The sequence below is a fragment of the Melozone crissalis genome, unplaced genomic scaffold, assembly GCF_028551555.1.
Source record: "Melozone crissalis strain CALT ecotype California unplaced genomic scaffold, PUWL_Pcris_2 ptg000002l_1, whole genome shotgun sequence".
Classification (NCBI taxonomy): Eukaryota; Metazoa; Chordata; class Aves; order Passeriformes; family Passerellidae; genus Melozone; species Melozone crissalis.
Genome location: NW_026535780.1, coordinates 16,774,653 through 16,793,608, shown reverse-complemented (window position 1 = coordinate 16,793,608; position 18,956 = coordinate 16,774,653). Strand labels below are relative to the sequence as shown.

At 37.9% G+C, this 18,956-nt stretch overlaps 1 protein-coding gene across 1 annotated transcript in view; it reads left to right on the top strand.

Annotated features, from left to right (window-relative positions):
• Positions 1–1,946: 1,946 nt before the first annotated feature.
• TAF2 (TATA-box binding protein associated factor 2) overlaps positions 1,947–18,956 on the top strand; it is a 59,099-nt gene continuing 42,089 nt past the window's right edge. Inside the window, exons 1-9 of the mRNA XM_054271943.1 lie at positions 1,947–2,485; positions 3,916–3,969; positions 4,738–4,898; positions 13,930–14,048; positions 15,355–15,496; positions 15,884–16,115; positions 16,445–16,629; positions 17,199–17,312; positions 18,588–18,687. Of these exons, the coding sequence (XP_054127918.1) occupies positions 2,432–2,485; positions 3,916–3,969; positions 4,738–4,898; positions 13,930–14,048; positions 15,355–15,496; positions 15,884–16,115; positions 16,445–16,629; positions 17,199–17,312; positions 18,588–18,687 (1,161 nt within the window). The 5' untranslated portion in view covers positions 1,947–2,431. The remainder of the gene's footprint in view (positions 2,486–3,915; positions 3,970–4,737; positions 4,899–13,929; positions 14,049–15,354; positions 15,497–15,883; positions 16,116–16,444; positions 16,630–17,198; positions 17,313–18,587; positions 18,688–18,956) is intronic.

Below are 18,956 nucleotides of genomic sequence, written 5' to 3'. Positions count from 1 at the left end.
CTTTGCCAACCTTCCTTTGCCCAACTTCTACTTCTTGAATACATGTAATCTTTTTATCCACAAGTCTGAAACAAATATTTAAAACTTCCTTGATAATAATTCAATCAATTCAATTGAACAGCAAAATAGAAATTTTAGTCTTCTGCCCATTAGTGGCCATTCTTGAAGATTAAGGTTTCAATGCAGTGTTCACATTTTGCATAGCAGAGAACTCATCAAGCTCATGAACAAATCATTCCCCGCTGAGACTACATCAGTCTTGATTTTGAATAGTGGTTCCTTTTAAGGTCATGTCTATGAACAACATCAGCACCTGACACTTTAATACATGGCAGAATGGCCTTATGTATATTACCAAAAAAACCCTAATTGCAGTGAAGTGTGAATATAAGAGAGAGAAGTTGGATGTTGTGTTACAAATTTCCTATAAACTGTCATTAAAATGTAGCTGAGGTAAAACTAATGCTTTACAGAAGACTACTTGTGTTTTTTTAAAAAGAACCTACAAAACTTTGTAGTACAATTATTTTTTTAAAACTTTGTTAGGGCACATGACAGCACATAGAAATTGTGCCTTACAGTTTTGTAATGATAATACTGTTGTATGTAAATGAAACAATGTTTTGATGAGACTGCCATGAAATGGTATACCTGAGATGGTAATCTTGTAATCATTAAAAAGGATTGTTTGCATGTCAGTAAACCAGAGTTTAATATTAGATCGTTTTCAGGTTTATATTTTAAGCTTAACAGTCGTTGCTTATTTGATACAAAAAGGATTCTTTCATCAGACTCAGATGTGAGGTAGGAAATACCTTGGAACTGCCAACATTTCAGCTGTAGAGTGAGTGGGGAGAGTAGTGAAACTCCTTCTAAATGAAATGTAACTCAAGATGCACACTGTGTGCATACTTGGAATATGGTACAGATAAAAAGCTGAATAAAAGTTTCTTCCTGAGCTCTGTTTATTGTTGCCCAGTGCTGCAAGGTCAGTGTCCTGTGCTGCACATTGTTGGTGCAGGGCTGTGGTGTTTGACCAGCTGTGTGATGTAGAAGGGCTCTCTGCTGGGAAGGACTGCCTTGTTTGCTGTCTGGTTCCAGCAGCTCCTGTCCCCCAACAGCAGCAGCAGGTTCACTCCCAGAGATCAATGGTTATATGAACGGAAAAGCCTTGGAAATTCCTTCCTTTGCATCACAGAAGGCCCCTTAGTTGAAATACGCAACACAATTTATACTTCTATATTTGTGCTCCAAGTTTGTATTTACATAGGTGTTTCTTTGTAAAACAAATCAGAAATTAAGTATTTAATGAATAGAACTTTATTACGGCTATGAGAAGAGTTTGTTTACATTAATTTTGTGTGTGTTATCATTCCATGTGTGCAGTGCTCCTGCTTGGTTTTGTTACACATTGAAAATGAAATGACCCTTTCAAACTCCCACCAGTTTCTTCGATGCGAGCATTTATTTTAACCTAAAATAGATTAATCTGAAGTTACTTATAACAACCTTGTTATAAAGGAACTGTATCTCGCGTCCTCCTGCTCCCACCAGCGGCGCCCCCCGTGAGGCGGCAGGCGGAGCTCGCTACGGGCGCGCGCCTCTCCCGCCGCCCCTTCCCGCCTTCCGCCCGCCCGCGCCTGCGCGAGCTGCGGCGCCTGCGCACGGGGACACGGCGCGGCCCCTCTCTCGGCTTTTGGGTGGTTCGGGAGGGTTATTTTATTCTTTCTTTTTTTTCTTCTTCTTCTCTCCGGCCGCCGCCGCCGCTGTAAAAAGCAGCTGCCTTTCTGTAAAAAGGAAAACTCCACCAGCCTTTCCCGCTGAAGTGACAGAGCTCAGTCAATCGGGCCGTGACCTCTCACCCGCGGGTCGGAGGTGACTGCCAAGATGGCGGCGGCTGCGGAAGATCCGCGGCGGGCGCGCTGCTGAGGGAGACCCGCGGGGCTGACCCTGCCCCGGGCCCGGCCACCGCCCGGCCCGCTCCACCCTCTGCTAGGCCTTTCCCGGCTCTCAGCGGACGGCGCTGCCCCAGCCGGCGCTCCCGGGAGCGCGGACCCCGGTGCCTGCCCGGCCATCCTGGCCGCGGCCCTCCTGATTCCGTCGCTCCCGCCGCCCCTGCCCGCTGAGCCGGTTGTTTTCCGTAGTTCCCGTGGACAGGAAGCGCCTCTGGACTGGTTCCGTAAGCCCAGCAGACCGAGGGGCTGCGTGTGCACCCACGGGAGGTTTTGCACAAACACTGCTTGGTGGCGGTGCTGTGGCTATGGCGCTCATTGGAGCTGAGGATTCCTGACTGCTGGGGGTCACACGTCGCTGAGGAGATGAGAGATCAAATCCGGCGTGACACGGGGGAAAATCGAAGGACCCGCTGAGTGAGGATGATGTTGGTGCCAGTCTGACGGTCAGCGGAGTGTGTTTAGTGCTGCGGTTCAGGATGAATAGGAAGAAAGGAGACAAAGGATTTGAAAGCCCAAGACCCTATAAATTATAAGTATCCATTTTTTTAAATTGTTGTACTTGAAAGCAATGCACACTGAACCAGGCCAAAGGCTGATTAGTAATGATTTATTTAAGAAGGAGCTGTTGCTTGTGGTGTAGCTTGCATTCAGAAAAGGTGTGTTGCAGATAAATGTTTGAGTGTGTAAATGGACTTACTCATGGGCAGCAAGTCTGTCAAACATGCAGTCTCATAAAGGTATTTACATTATGCTCTTCAAACTTAGGACATCTCTTTACACAGTGTCAGTACTAAAGACCACACTACGATGTTCCATATGTACTGGTGTGTCAAAAAGCCCTTTTGACTTAAGGGCTTTTTATGTGTAAAAAAAAGTTTGCCTTTGCAGCAAGCCGCTTTGTTAAGCAAATTGTCGTTTTCACACATTCACTATTTGGCTTGTAACCAAGCTACAAAGCAGTTGGTGGTGGATTTCAGTACATTTTAATAGATTTCTTGTTATACCTCTTTGATTCCTTTATAAATCTGTTACACAAATGTATTGGTAAGTAGAATCAGTCTTCTCATACACCCTTAATGTAAGTAACGTCTGAATCTGTTTTTAGATGTAATTCTCTTACAAGAATTTTTTTTTCTCACCTGAAGCAATGTCAGTTGTTAATGCACAGGATATGTGCAGATAAAGCATGATGTGCAACAGAAGTTGAATTACTTCAAGGTTTTGTCTTGAGTCATGAAATGCACTACTGTAAAGATGACACCCACTACAGAAAATTGCATAGAAATAACTTACAGGATTTTTAAAAAGTTGGCATTATATTATCTCCTACCTTTTAAAAAGTTTTGTTTGCCAGGAGTTCTAATATGTCACTCAGAATTTAAGCAAATGCATTTGACTAGTATAAAATACCTATCTTGATTCATGTATTAGCATTATTTTAAATTATAAACTTTTATGGCATGCTAATTGTAAAACCACATACTGTATCTTTTCATGTGTAATACCTGCTTATATAAATGATGTATGAGTGTCAGCTTTCCACAGGTTTCTGATTGCAAGTCTTATAGCTCATGCCATTACTGATACTGCTCATCACTACAGTGTTAGACCTGAACACTGCCTTTTGTAATTGTTTATTTTTACATTCAAATAGGTGTTGTTCGAAAATTATGTTATCTTCCTATATTACTGGTAGTGTTCATGCTGGTATGATACTGTGGTTTTTTTGGGGGGGGACTTTCCTGACATAGTGGATAACTTCTATTCATTATTTGGTTTAGACTGCATAAAAGATTGGGACAATCATTAATGATTTTTATAGAAGTATTTTCTATTGGCTGTATTTATGTACATATATCCTCTGTGGCTCTCTGTTAAACTGGGTTAAAGTATTATTTTAAATGCTGGCATTTGTGCAAAACCTTACTTTGTTTTTTTTGTTTTTTTTTCTTCCAGCACAACTCATCAGGTAGTTTGTATCAACAACATAAATTTTCAGAGAAAGTCTGTTGTAGTAAGTATTTCTTAATAAAGTGTGAAGTAGAAATTAAGTGTCTGGATTTTCTTCATACTTTTAGAGGAAATAACTGCACTCACAAGCTATTTATGCTGTTCATCTACTTTATATGTTATACTTTCTAATCTGATGCTTTTCATAAGTCTGTCATTGCTTGACAAAGTTCTTTCTAACTGTATGCACTTCTAGAAAAAGATTTCTAAATGAAAGCTGCTGCACTGTAAATATTACAGAGCAATTTGCAGTTCAGAATTCATGCTCACACTGTGTTAACTGATGTTTGGGATAGACTAACAGAGTTTCCTACCTTGTATGTGAGTTCACTTGGGCTTTGAAGAGACTTTCATCATTTCAGGCCTAAAGTCTTCAGGGGTCTTTGTCAATTTACATATCTGTTTAAAAGGATTCTGCTAAGGTTTTAAGAATTCTTGTCTCAAATTCAAGTACCAAAACATAATGATGCTAAAAACTTGAAATCTAGTCAATAGAGGCAGATTTTTTTCCAGTAAAACAGGCATGATTGTCAGTCACATTGGACGTTTTGTTGTGTCTGTTTCATTTACAGCTGCGAAAATTCACCTGTTAAATGGCATGAAAGAAAATGCAGAAAATCTAAAGGGCAATTCATTTTCCTTTTCAAATATGAAAATATCATCTTTATACCAGTCATTTTTTAAAATTGTATTAATAATAATTATTTTTATATCTCTCTAGTTTTTAAGTTGTTAAAGATTTTACAGAAGATTTTGATTTGTGTTTTCATAGGGTTATGTGGAACTCACAATATTTCCCACAGTGGCAAACCTGAACAGAATCAAGCTGAACAGTAAACAGTGCCGCATTTACAGAGTGAGAGTCAATGATTTAGAAGCAGCTTTCATCTATAATGATCCCACACTGGAGGTCTGTCACCATGAGTCAAAGCAGTAAGTGGTGTGTTTAAGACTCTGCAGATGGAGTGTTTTCTGTTGCTCTTAAGTATAACCTGTTCTCTTTTACAGTCAAGTTTTACCTGGTCATTTCCTAATGGTAACTTTTGGTCTGATCTAATTTTGGGGAAGTATTTTGGCAATAATTTTGACTCTTACACTAGTCTTCTTTAGAGTTGCTTGTGCTCATTTATCTTTGTATTGTTTTGTGAAAGTATCAAAAAATTTTCTATAAAGTACTTCATGGGGGAAAGAGGCCTTGGATTTGATCTGTGTGCTCGAGACAGACACTGTGTATTCCTTTTTTTCATCAATTATGCAAGAGCTTCAATAATTCGGTTTGCAAATACAATGTTCATTTATATAGGACACTGAATTTATTATCAGAGTTATGAAATTTTCTTTGAGTCTTGATACTGAACCACTTGGGTATATTAATTCTGTAATTCTGTTTGCTTTGTGACTTGATGTTTTTGTTGTTGACACTATTGCTCATCATGTCAAAAATCCCTTTATTGTAGGAATTCCAGACTGTTGTGAAGTGCTAGAAAGTAAAGCTTTTGGCCTTTCCTAAGGAATCAAACTTTCATTATTTATTCTTGTAGATAACAGTGTAAGTCCTAGAATCTGAACTCACTTCAAAATTTGAAAGGAAAAGTTTCAAATTTCTTCAACATCTCATATTGAAGAGTATGTTCAAAATCATGTGGCATTCTGTATGTTCTAGGGAACTGATATGGGAAGGGGCTTTAGCAAAAGATCTTGTAGCCATTTCATTTTTGGTGAGAACATGATGGGCAAATGTTTTCCCTAGATAATCTCTTTTGATTTGCTGGAACATTCATATTCTCACACCTTCTTTTGGCTGGCTTGGTTGAATTTACAATTTGCTGAATTGTTGAAAAACTTCTAGTGAAAGTGTTGTTTAACAGCAGCTGATAAAAAAATCAGTCCTTTAGGCTGCAAAAGACTGACTGAAATAATCCAGTGCAGGTCCCTTCGTATGGGGTCAGGTAGAGTAGGTTGCGCAGGGCTGTGTCCATTTGGGTTTTGAGTATCTTTGGGGATGGAATCTCTGCAGTTCTCCAGGCAACTTTGTCCAGTGTTGATGACCTTCTCAGTAAAAAGCATTTCCTCATATTCTGATAGAATTTCATGTATTTTAGCTTACATCCACTGACAAGAGCGGACACAGTGGGCATGAACAGAGACATAGGAGGTTCCCTCTGAACATCAAGAAACAGTTTTTACTGTGAGGGTGACTGAACACTGGGACAATTTATTCAGAGAGATTGTGGAGTCTCTATCCTTGGAAATATTCAAGTCATCTGGATGTGCTCCTGAGCACCTGGTTGTAGGTGACCCTGTTGGAGCTGAGGGGTTGGACTAGAGGACCTTCAGAAATTGCTTCCAACTTCAGCCATTCTGTGATTCTGTAATAACTGGAATCCTGTGTAATTCTTGGAAGATGTGAAAAAGGAGCAGCATTTTAAATTATAAGAGTGAGCACTCCCATTATGTTAAAAAAGGGATTAGGAGAGAGAATTCTGTCATTTTGTGGAGAAGGTGAGTTTTTTGTTCAAGCTATTCAAACTTAATGGAAAATTTCTGTATCTTATAACTCTTATGTTATTCATAGTTATGAAAGGCAGAGGTCACTAAATATTCATAACAAAAAACTAGCATGCCTCTTTCTGTGTCTCAGAAGTTAAAGGCAATGTGAGTTTCAAAATGTTAGATGAAGTTAGTTGTATTTTTCCATTGAAATACCTGGTCACAGTTAGGTAATTAAATACAGCATCTCTGCTCTTTAGGCAGGATTGCAAGCAGAATTACTAGAAATCTAAAAACTCTAGAATTAGTTCCTCAAGAAAATCATCAGTGTGTTTTCTCTGCCCTTCTTTACATAGAACTGCTTCTAGAAACAGTGGTTTGTGGCCGTAGTCTTCAGTCTTTATATCTAATCATACTACTAAAACAGTAGTCTTTATATCTAATGATCTGGTCATCTCTTCCATTCTTTGTTATGGCAAGTTTAGTGATGGTGTCCTTTTGTGCCCTGAAGCTGAACTAGCTGCAGCAATTATTTTGAGCAGGGCACAGATTAGACAGGATGGTTTGTTTCTGGTCTTACAGGGATCATTACCTTTTGCACTTTTCTTAAGTAGTCTGTTGAAGTAGTAAATGGGAAATTAAGATGGTTCTTGGTAACCTGTTTATTTTAAATATTTTGTTTTCAATCTTTAGTTTTCCCTGTGATGTGTAAAAAGTATAAGTTTGGGTTATACATACAAGATTATATGTAGAAACATTTTCTTTTGTTTTGATAATGCTTTTAGTTTCTTAGATATTGTTTTCTAAAAGACTTAAAATCATGGAAGCATTGAAATTGGAAAAGACCCATAAGATCATGTCAATTATCAACTCAGCACCACCATGACCAGTAAATCATGTCTTCAGGGGCCATGTCCACAAGTTTTTTGAACACTTTCAGGAATGGTGACTCCATCACTTCCCTGGGTGGTCTGTTCCAACCTTTACAGTCTTGTCTGTGAAGAATTTTTTTCCAAGTAGCTTATCTGGGGCATAAGTATTTGGAAAATTTGTTAATTTAATGGACACTTCCCTACCATTTTATCAAAGTAAAGTGAGTAAGACTTCTTACTCCCTTAGTTAGAAACAGAATTCTACTTAAAATTGAAAACTCTGTAGGGAGTAAAGATTAAAAAACCTGCTACAGTGTCTCTGACTTGAAAGGTTGTGTTTGCTGATAGAAGGTTAAGAGAAATGGTTCACTGTTATGTTGTGCAAATTTTGGCATGCAAGAAAATAGTTAAAAGAGGATTGAGAAATTCAGCTTTATGTATGACACAATTCTGTCTTCAGAATTCTGGCTTCACTATGATGTTCTTTGCTACTTCTTGGTGAGGTATGTGAGATCACCTCTTTGTATTCTGAATTGAAATATTCAACTTGTTTTCAGTTGAAACAGTACTATTGGGTTTTAGCATATTTGAGGAAAAAAATCATTGACGTGGTCTCTGTCATTTCACATTTTCAGTGTTGAAGAAGGTGAAACAACTTTTTTAGTCATGTATTTTTTCAGTTCTCCTGAATATTAGAAAAACTCTTACTAAAAAAGTAATTAAAATTTTGTGAAATTTGTAGGAAAGGTTAGAAGCCATTACTTAGCACATTAAATATATTTTTAGCTTTGATGCCATTTTCATATCAGAATAGGTGGATGAACTTAGATAATGCAGTCCCTTCCTTCCTGACTGAGCAAACACCTGAACAGGGTGTAAGGTATGAAATAATCCACAGTGCTTTACTGTGTGTACACAAGATGGCAGAGAATCCGATTTTACTTGTGCTTTTGAGAAGAGTTTCAAATCTTCTGGAGACTGCATGTAGTGTTGGAGATTGTCTGTTTGGGTCATGTTTTGGGGCTGCTGTTTTTGAATGTTACAGTTGCCTATCCTCCTCATCTTTCTTTTTCTTGTAAATTGTTGTGTTTTGATTCCGTCAGTATAAGAGAAATGAGCTTGCTTTTTCTGGGCTGTGCTTCTACATTCTATGTAGAAATCCCAGTACATATTCTGAATACTGAGACAACTGCTTGTATCTCAGCCCTATTTATTTAAAACTGGCAAGGGAGATATATTTTATCCTTAATCTTATGGTTGAGATTGTAAACTGTTAAATAGGTGCAGCAAAAGTTTGGGTGCAGTGGTTTGATCTGTGATAAGTGAAGTTTTGAGGATCCTGTTGTGCCTGCTTATGTGCTTCACCTTTATGAGATAATTAGGATGCCAGGCTGAGAAGCTGTTGCATTTTACTGTTATGGTTGTGTAAAGGAAGCTATGTTTTTGTATAGCTAGCTAATGTGCACATAAGGCTTTCCTATGTATTGCTGGTTCATTTGTCTTTTTTTTCAGCTTGAAGCCTGTAGTATTTAAACATTACAAATAGGAAGATGTTCTGATATCCTCTGACTTCACTGTTGCTTTAGTTACAAGCAGCAGTAAGCTGTGAGAGGGAGCAATGTGGTAGCCTTAAGGGCACGTCTGTCTTGCAGTATTTTTTCTTCTGGGAAGTCAATGATCAAGCCTCTAGACTTTGTACAAAATAGAAAAATTTCTGGTGGACTGAGCATGTGTTGCCTTGCTGCAATAAATAGCCTTTATTTACACTGATATAATGCTTGTCTAATTGAAAATTCATTATAGACTTTGTTAGAAATGAAGAAAGTGTCGTGGCCAGGACATAATTCATTTTTGCAGCAGTCAGGAGCAGGGAAAGGCTAAGATCTGGAGATTATTCTCTACCACCTTGCCTTATTTTCCAGGGATGGGAAAAAGGCTCGCTTCCAGATCCCATAGCATGGCAGGGGGTCAGGTGTTTTCATGAGTTACCTGGGGTGAGCAATGCCATGTGAAACATTCACCTCTTTTCTCATACATATTGTCATTGGTATTGTTACTGTTCCTGTTTGTTGTCTTATTTCACTGCTGTCTCTGGTAAATTGTTCTTATCTCAATCCATAAACTTTACCTTTTGTGGCTCCAGTTCTGTTTTGCAGCCCACCACAGGGCTGGAGAGGGTGGAGGGTGGAGAGATAGAGTGGCACGTGGTTTTACGTAGTTTCAATGGAAACACTAAATGGGACAATTCCTAGACCACGACACAAAGGTGCAGAGCACTTTTGAAAAGAGATGACAAAGCCCTTAAACATGACCAGGAATGAAAATCATGTTTTTCAGCAAAGGTTCAAATCATTGCCCTATTAATAGATCACTTATCTGTGCATGTATTATATCTTTTACATGGTATATCATGTATGTACTCCAATATCAAGTGCTTATTCTATATGGGAAGCAAAGTAAAATAGTAATTGAATTACTGGTTATGAAGAGTAATGCTTTATAGGCAGAGCAAATAACTTACTTGGCCAAGTTGATGTTAAGTACTGTAGGAAAACAGTAGTTTATGGACTATATGTTTGGCACATACATTTGTAGCACTGGTGGAGCTACTAATATCAAATGCTATGGAAAGTTTGAAATCAATTAGTAATTTTAAAAATAAATCTCTGTAGCATTGCTTCTTTACAGTCACTCAAGCTGCATGCACTTAGGCTGTAATTAACAGTGTTTGGGGTGAATGCTGATAACAGAATGTATCTCTGCTGGGAAAAGACCATGAATACATATTTGTTTTTTCACTGTCAATCTACACTTAGCATTAGGAAAATTTATCATTGTTCCTTGAACTGTAACTTTTGGCATGTACTCTGTTTTTCTTAAAATGGCCATATGCTGTTTATTGAGAATAGTTCAATCTATGAAAATATTAATCTGTGGTACTGTGCCTTTAATGGATTTCTTTTACAATGAATCACCCATTTGAACTAGAACACTTCGAAAAAATAGAAATATAAGAATAGATTTGTTTTCCATAAAATGTTAAGCTCTGGAGTCTTCCTACTTTGCTGTAAAATCATAACCTTTTCCTGTCTGTGAACACAGTGACGTTTGAAGTGTAGCCACAAGCTCATGACAATTCTCAAAGTTTGAACAAATTCTCACTGTGTAGGAAAGGGATCCCTATCAATAATAGTCAATTTTCAGAAACAGTTTAGAGTAAAATTTAACAGTCCAACAGAATGTTACTGTGGTTTTCTGTTGCTAGCTTTTTTTTTGATTACTAATAGTTCTTAGTCATGCAGACTCTTTTTAAATTGAGTTTTCCCAGTGGTATTTGTTTGCCTTTATATAAGGTATAGGGTGCCATTTGAAGGACAGCTTAAAGCAACTTTGCTCAGGGAGGTTCTTTGACCCCTCAGTATGACAGATCAACTAAAAGCTGCCTGATTAGAAAAAAAGGACTTACTTTCCCATTTGACACTTTCAGCTGCATCCCTGTAGGATCAGATGAACATTCTCCTTAGTGAGTGAGGTAGTAGTGATGCGTGAGTGAGGCTGGGAGACAGCACATCAGCTGGAGTTTAAGTGGGCTGGAATTGTTCTGGAGCCATACCTGAACTTATACTGTATTCCAGGGTACAAACTGAACCTTTTCCTTTTAAAACTTGTTGGCATTATATCCTACCTTTAGGTATAGTTAAGTGTGAAAAAGGAAAAGAAAAATATATTCAAACTTGAGGTTTGTGAGTTTCTCTACTGAAATGTTCCCATTTGCTATTCAGAAGCTTTCAAGCAAAGTAGAAAAGTTTACTGCTCCTGACATTCTCGGCCATGGTAGTGGTGCCAGGGAATTTGTGCACTATTATTGCCAAAGATGAAGAACTACATGAAAATATGTTCTCAATATACTTTAGAGTTTTAGCAAAATTTTTTATAGTTGCACGTGACTCGGAATATTAAGCAGGGTGTTTGACATACCTAGACTTACAGAATGCTGCTGGTGGCATGGTTAATTGCACTTTCTTCTCCAAGTTAGGTACTGTAATATGGGTTGTTTTCTCCGTGAATGGTGAATGGAGAATGGCTAGATGAGAGCAGAATCCTGAAATGAGATCATGTCTGCTTTGTGTAGACTTCAGATTCCATGGAAGGTGGAGTCCCCAGCCAAAAGTTAATTTACTCCATTGTAGTGCTCTAATCCTGCACCTGGGTCAGGACAACGGCCAGTATCAGTACAGGCTGGGGGATGAAGGGATTGCAGGCAGCCCTGCAGAGAAAGACTTCAGAGTGCTGATGGATGAGAGGCTCAGCATGAGCTGGCAGTGTTCATTTGCACCCCAAAAAGCCAGGGGTGTCCTGGGCTGTATCACCAGCAGTGTAGGCAGCAGAGTGAGGGAGGGGATTCTGCTCCTCTGCTCTGCTCTGGTAAGATCCCACGTGCAGGGCTGTGTCCAGCTCTGAGGCCCTCAGCACAGAAGATCATGGAGCTGTTGGGGCAGATCCAGAGGAGCTCACCAGGATGGTAAGAGGGATGGAGCACCTGTCTGTGTGCTGAGAGGCTGAGAGAGTTGGGGTTGTTCAGCCTGGAGAAGATAACAGCTCTAGAGAGATCTTACTGCAGCCTTTCAATACTTAGAGGGGGCTTTATAAAAAGGATGGGGCAAACTTTTTAGTAGGGCTTGTTACAATAGGACAAAGGGTAATGGTTTTAAACTAAAAGAAGGTAGGTTTGGACCAGGTGCAAGGAAGAACTCTTACTGTGAGGGCAGTGAAACCTTGGAACTGGGTTCCCAGGTAGGTGGTAGATGCCCCATTCCTGGAAACATTGGAAGTCTGGTTGGACAGGACTCTGAGCCACCTCATCTAGTGGAAGATGTCCCTGTCTTCCGCCAGGAAACTTGGACTAGATACCTTGAGAGGTCCCTTCCAACCCAGAGTGTTCTGTGGCTCTGTGATTCCATGACTGCTTTTTGCTTGATTGTGTCCTGCTTGCGCTTGGATTCATCAGCAATACCTAAATTCTGTGGAAAAGGTGATAAGTTAGTCAAACACTTTCTCTTCAGGTGTAGAGTTGTGTAAGCTTTTGGAAAACTGCGTGTACTGGAGAATTAGAATTAAGAAAGATTTTGCTCCCATGCTTTAAACAGTTTAGAAATCCATTTTGAAAAAGTATAAAAGCTATTACATTCAGCTATAAAAGCAGGGTTATTTTTGAACTTGACTGGTCATACTCCAGTAGTTAAATATAATCACATTAAGTAATAAGGTAACATCCTGCTCATAAGTATTTAACAGAAGACATATGCTTGTTCCTGCTCATTTCAGTGGAAAACAATTAATCTAAGTCATAACTGAAGTAATGATCTGAAGTAATGAAGTGAGCAGTTAATGAGCAGCTGATTTGTAGCAGTGTGGAGTTTAGATGATGGATGCTGCTACCTGTTTCCCAATGAGCATCTCCTGTGGAAAAGCAGCTTGGGTGAGCATTCAGGCAAAGCAGTCAAGTCCACACGCACCACTCACCACAGCTAGCTCAGCAAAGAGAGGCAGAAGGGCCTTTTGTATGCTAAATTCCAGCCAAAGCTTATTCCAGCACAACAAAGGGGAAATCAGGGACAGAAAACCAAGCCACATGGTGTGCACAAGGTTAATTAGGGATCAGTAGCCAATGGTCTGAGGGCTCAGGGGTGGTACAGAGGGCAGGACAAAGGGTATTGCCCTACAGGGAAAATGGTGCTGGCCACCAGGGATACCACAACCAAGGAGGAAACAGGGAAAGGAGAAACCACAAACATTGGGAACACATGGGGAATGAAAACTGGGGTGGATCAGTGCTGGGAGGCTCCATAGGGAAGTTTTCTCTTTCAGCCTAGGTGGAGGCTCTGTGGTATACTCTTCCAAGGCAAGGCCCTGGGGATTTTCCTGAGGGGTTCAAAGGAATCCACACTGATACATAGTTGCTCAAACCTGATTACAAAAACTGTGTTTGCATCTTAAATAAATAATGGTACACTTTAAAAAAGAAGAATGTTTTGAAACTAAAAAGTATAGCACATATTTCTGTGTTTGTGTATTAAGGCCAGAACTCTTAACATGTTTTATATGTTATTTACAAGTGCATCAAAAAACCCCTATTTCTGTCCATCAAGTTAAAGGGGAAAAATACCATTGCCAAGCTAAAATCTTACATTTAGAAAAGCAAAATAAGAGCAAGACTGCAATATATGAGGATGCAGATCTTCAAGACAGAGCTTTAGAATAAAGATACAAACTTCATCCAAAATAAAACCCAGAATTTTTAATTTCCATTCCAATAAATGTAGTTATTACTCTTATTACACTGAACATTTCTCAATTTATTGGGAGATATTAATGTTTAAGTCTTTTTGATCACAGATCACTTCTGCAAGAGCCATATTTTAAGTTCTGGTTGTTGAAATCTAATCTTTACTCCTTTTCTCTTCCACTCCTTTAAAAACAAAACACTTGGTTGTCCATGCACCTTGAAATTCAGTGCATAGAAACACAGTCTTAACATCCACAGCTGTTTTTTGTGGTTCACCACAAGAGTACTTTAAGAATTAACTGGCTATTTCTGACAGGAGGAATCTCAACTATTTCTCCAATGCCTATGCTGCCGCTGTCAGTGCTGTGGACCCGGACGCTGGAAACGGAGAGCTCTGCATTAAGGTTCCCTCAGAGCTGTGGAAACATGTTGATGGTAAAGAGACCATACTGAAAAATTAATTTCAGATGTCAGACTTGTCAGCTACAAGTTTGCTTAGGAAGATAGTAGCTTTGAAGAAATAGAAGTAGTGTAACATTATTTTATGAATTTGTGACTACTGTTTCCTTTTTCCTCTCCACTTGAATTCTGAAAAATAATTGCACTTTTTGGTAATAGGGAGGAGTGTTGCAGGGCTTCTTGACACTATATACAAACGTACTCTTCGGTGGTCATGACCCCAGGAGAACACTTGGGGAAGTGGGAATAATGAAGCTTGCTGGGGGTTAAATTGTAATTTTGAAGCTGCTTACAATATATATGGTCCAACAAAAAAATCATTTACAAGGATATAGTATATACATCTTTTTACAAAGCTCTACTAATTTTATGCCACCTCACTTCGAGGAATGGTCACTTTGAAATTGATTTGGTGTGAAAGTAGACTCCTGTATAAACTAGCATACTAGATCCTGGAATAAGGAACCGTTTTAATAAGTTACTCTCTGGTGTTGTGTATTTTCTTACCAGGATCTACTAGTTTCTTATATTATTTCTTGCATGGTTTTATTGGTTTTTCCCATGGATTTATGAGACCTCTGAGAGAATAACACGAGGCTGACTCATGCAATATTGTCAGATGCACCTTAATGGGAAAGACATTTTTGTTTATTTTAATTTTTGTGTAAGTTCCTGTTGCCTTACACAAGAGGAGCAAGACTAGAAGGGAAAATATTCAAACATGTATGATTTCACTTTTCAATGTTTGAATGCCAAAATATGGTGACACTTGTTGGATAAATTTCAGCCTATTCTTGGATTGCCAATCTATTCATAGGTGAGATTTCTGTGAACCTAAACCAAAGTGAAGACACTTAAGTTACAGGAAAAGTATAATAAGAGATTTTAAGCAACTGCAAATGATAATAATATGTCTTTTAAGAATGTGCCTGCTTCATAGAGTTTTTGGAGAAAATTTTTTCAGCTAGATGCCAAGATCATGGTTAGGATACAGTCTGTATAAATATGCTTTCCTGTTGGGGAATCAGAAGATGAAATGTGACTCCAATTGCAGTTTTTATTAATTAGTAAAGATTTTTGTACATGCATCTCCTATAAGTTGTGCTTAGGGAGGTCTCAGTTTTGTAAGCTTTGAGCTGTACTTTGTAAGTGGACTGGGAAGCCCATGAGAATGAAGTTATCATAGTCTTTAAAGACCTGGAGTCCAAAACTGAGTTACTATTCTACAATAACTTTCATGTAAGTTGTATATACTTACTCAGTTTTGTTCTTTGTGCTGCAGAGTTAAAAGTCCTGAAGGTGCATATAAACTTTTCTCTGGACCAGCCAAAAGGAGGCCTTCATTTTGTGGTACCGGACATGGAGGGCAACATGGCAGAAAGAGGGGCTCATGTCTTTTCATGTGGCTATCAAAATTCTACAAGGTAAGAAAACTGTCTTTGAATGTTAGATTTGTATTTGCTATTTACTCTCAAAGTGTAGGAAATACAAGTAATTTCTTTTAATTATTTCAAGTTTAAAAAGTTATAAAATTTAATTTGTGCTTCAAAGGGGCTTACTGATGTGAAGTAGCATCTAATGACTAGTAATTAGAATGTCTCGTCTTTATAGCTCAGCAAGAGGTAAAGACAAAAAAGCTTGTAAAGCTTTATAAAGTTAATGTATTGTAGAAGTCAGTATGTCAACATTCATATATTCTTAAAGTATTTAGGGATATAATTTGGAACTTGAAAGAAAAATCATCTGTGAAAAAGAGTATGATTATTAAGTATAATTGATAACCATTTTCCCCCTAATCTTCACTTTTGTAGATTTTGGTTTCCTTGTGTGGATTCATATTCTGAGTTGTGTACCTGGAAACTTGAGTATACTGTAGATGCTGCAATGGTGGCTGTTTCAAATGGAGATTTGGTAGAAACTGTTTACACCCATGATATGAGAAAGAAGACTTTTCATTACATGTTGACTATTCCAACTGCAGCTTCTAACATCTCCTTGGCAATTGGACCTTTTGAAATCCTTGTTGATCCATACATGCATGAGGTAATCTTCATCAAAGAAGCCTCCTTTTTTTTTTTTTAAAGAATTACTGGTGTTTCCTGTTGCAGTCAGTATATATTAGTCCAAGAACGGGTATTTCTAGATCAACCTTCATTACTACAGCTGTATGATAAAGCTTGTATTGTAATGTCTGCATTTAAATTTATCTCCAAAAAAAAAGCCTTTAAATAAGCAGCAATTCCATTTATGTCTTAATTTATGGGGCAAATGTAGTTGAAATTGGGTTTCTTCCCTGAGATATATAATATACTTGATATTTATGTGTTTAAATATGTTTGTAGGTCTTGTAACTAATTTTCCTTTGTTTGTAGGTGACTCACTTTTGCTTACCACAACTTCTCCCACTGCTCAAACATACCACATCATACCTTCACGAGGTGTTTGAATTTTATGAGGAGATTCTTACCTGCCGCTATCCTTACTCCTGTTTCAAGACTGTTTTTATAGATGAAGCTTATGTTGAAGTAGCTGCTTATGCATCCATGAGTATTTTCAGGTTAGTATTTGAGAAAATGGCACCTTTTGAATCCACTGGCCTAGAAGCTCTAGATCCAAGACTATTGAGAAATGTGTGAAACTCTAGTTATTTTTTTAGCCTGAATGTTGGGCTTCCTAGTTTGAAAAGGCTTGTTTTTATTGACATTATGGGCTTTTAACACCATTTCCATTTTTATCTGTTATAAAGATGTTGCATTTACTTAAAGAAAAAACTGGTGGTGATTTTCCTTCTGAATTAGAAATGCCATGCATGAGGTATTTAATCTCAAATTAAGTGCAGAAATATGATTGTGTTTTATTTTGCTCCAGCTGGAATAAGGTATCAGGAATCCAAGAGTGTGTCACCAGTTAAACTGCTTAGACTCCATACAGACAGTTGTGTATAGATGATAATAGCAGGAGATCTGCCTGAATTAAGATTATTAAAAATTAAAAAATCTGTCACTATCTCACTGAAAAAACACTGAGGAAATTATTTTACTTGTTTTGGTTTTTAAGGCAAGGTCTCTTTTTGTTTCTTTGGAGCCAATGCTCATGTTGTGTTATTTTCTTTTTGTGGGGATCCAGCACAAATCTCTTGCACAGCGCAATGATTATAGATGAAACTCCACTGACAAGGAGATGCTTGGCACAGGCCCTGGCCCAGCAATTCTTTGGATGTTTCATATCCAGAATGTCCTGGTAAGTATTTTACCACAGTATTCTGCAAAAAATGGGGAAGATCTAGGAAGTTCAAAGTTTAATTCGCAAATTGCATTTTATCAAAAAAATAAGTCAAACAGTAATTGTAGAAGAAAGCAAAAATGGGAAAAAATGTAAGAATAATAAGCTCAATAAATGAAATTCCATTAGTATTTTTTGTTGTTTTGAAAGGAGAATGTGAGAGATAAAAGCTCCAAAGATTGTATAGATTGAATATATCTTCCTGAATGTTGTAGTGTGCTTTGGTGTCTGAAAATTTTAGAAAGCTGATTCTTTTGCATTATCAATGTCTGTTAGATATTTTGGATGATGAAGTACAGCCTGCATGCAAAGTACTTATAGAGCACAGAACTAATAAGTTTTTCAGGGAGGAGAATGCAGAAAATAGTGTCAAACAGGAAAGTACCTGCTAAGGTGGCTATAACTCCATGTCTCAGAAAACCTCCCCAAATGGCTCTTGCAGTTCTGATCAGTATTTATCTTAAATCCTTTTGCATGCAGTTTACTTACTAGGGACAAGTAGCCCATTACTTTTTTTAATGGCAAAAGTCTATGTCCCAGAGCATATTTGTCTTAAAAACAAGGGAAATCAACATGTTCTTAAATTGATGTTTGTACTGTTGTAATTTCTATGGCTCTTTTCTTTATTTCTAACCTACTTCTGTGATGAAGACAATTTTTTGCATCCTTCTTTACTCCATTTTCATATGTTCTTGTTCTGTTTACTTCATCATATCCTGTGTACAGTGTCATTTTTCTGTTTAAGGTTCTAGTCATGATCATGATCTAGTTTTAGTTTTTGTCTATTTTTTCTCTCTTAGAACATAACTTACAGAAGGTGTGTTTAAAAGGGTGTTCACCAAATTTTGAGATAGGTATTTTGTCTACTTGCTGTCCAGGTCTCCTGCACTTCACAGAGTTGTGTATCAGGAAGTAAAGATCATATTGATTAGCAGTTGCCTTGACTTTAGTGTCCATTTCCACCTGTTTATTATTATTGTTTCAGCTAAAATAGGTTTTATATTTTAATCTGGATTTCTGTGGTAAAAGCTGAGTTTTCACTGACTTCAGTTTCATTGGTTCTGTCCAGGTGCCATGTTCCATAAATTGGTTAACAGCTCATCAGACTTCTGTTGACTTAGAGAAGTTATACAACCTCTTGAAATTTTAGGCTATTTTTGAGCTGGTCAGAAATATCATCCCTTACAAAATATCCTCTGAAGTGATATAATTCACGTTTCCTTCTTATACTAGGTCAGATGAATGGGTGCTAAAGGGAATCTCTGGTTACATTTATGGCCTTTGGATGAAAAAAACCTTTGGTGTTAATGAGTATCGCCACTGGATTAAACAGGTAACATCATAGCATTTTCTGTATCTTTCAGACATTTTGCATCAAAGAAAATACAGTATAAAACCTGAGTATAATATAGCTTTGCATTGCAATCCAAAGACCTTTGTAGTAGTGACAAACCTCAGAGCTAAAATATTTTTACCGCTTGCTGCAAGGAAGAACACCAAGCATACAAACAAGCACAAAAATAGATTTTTGTGACTGACATATGAATAATGAATAATAATTGTTGTTATCTCTCCATGCAATCAGTTTTCCTCTTTTTGTTT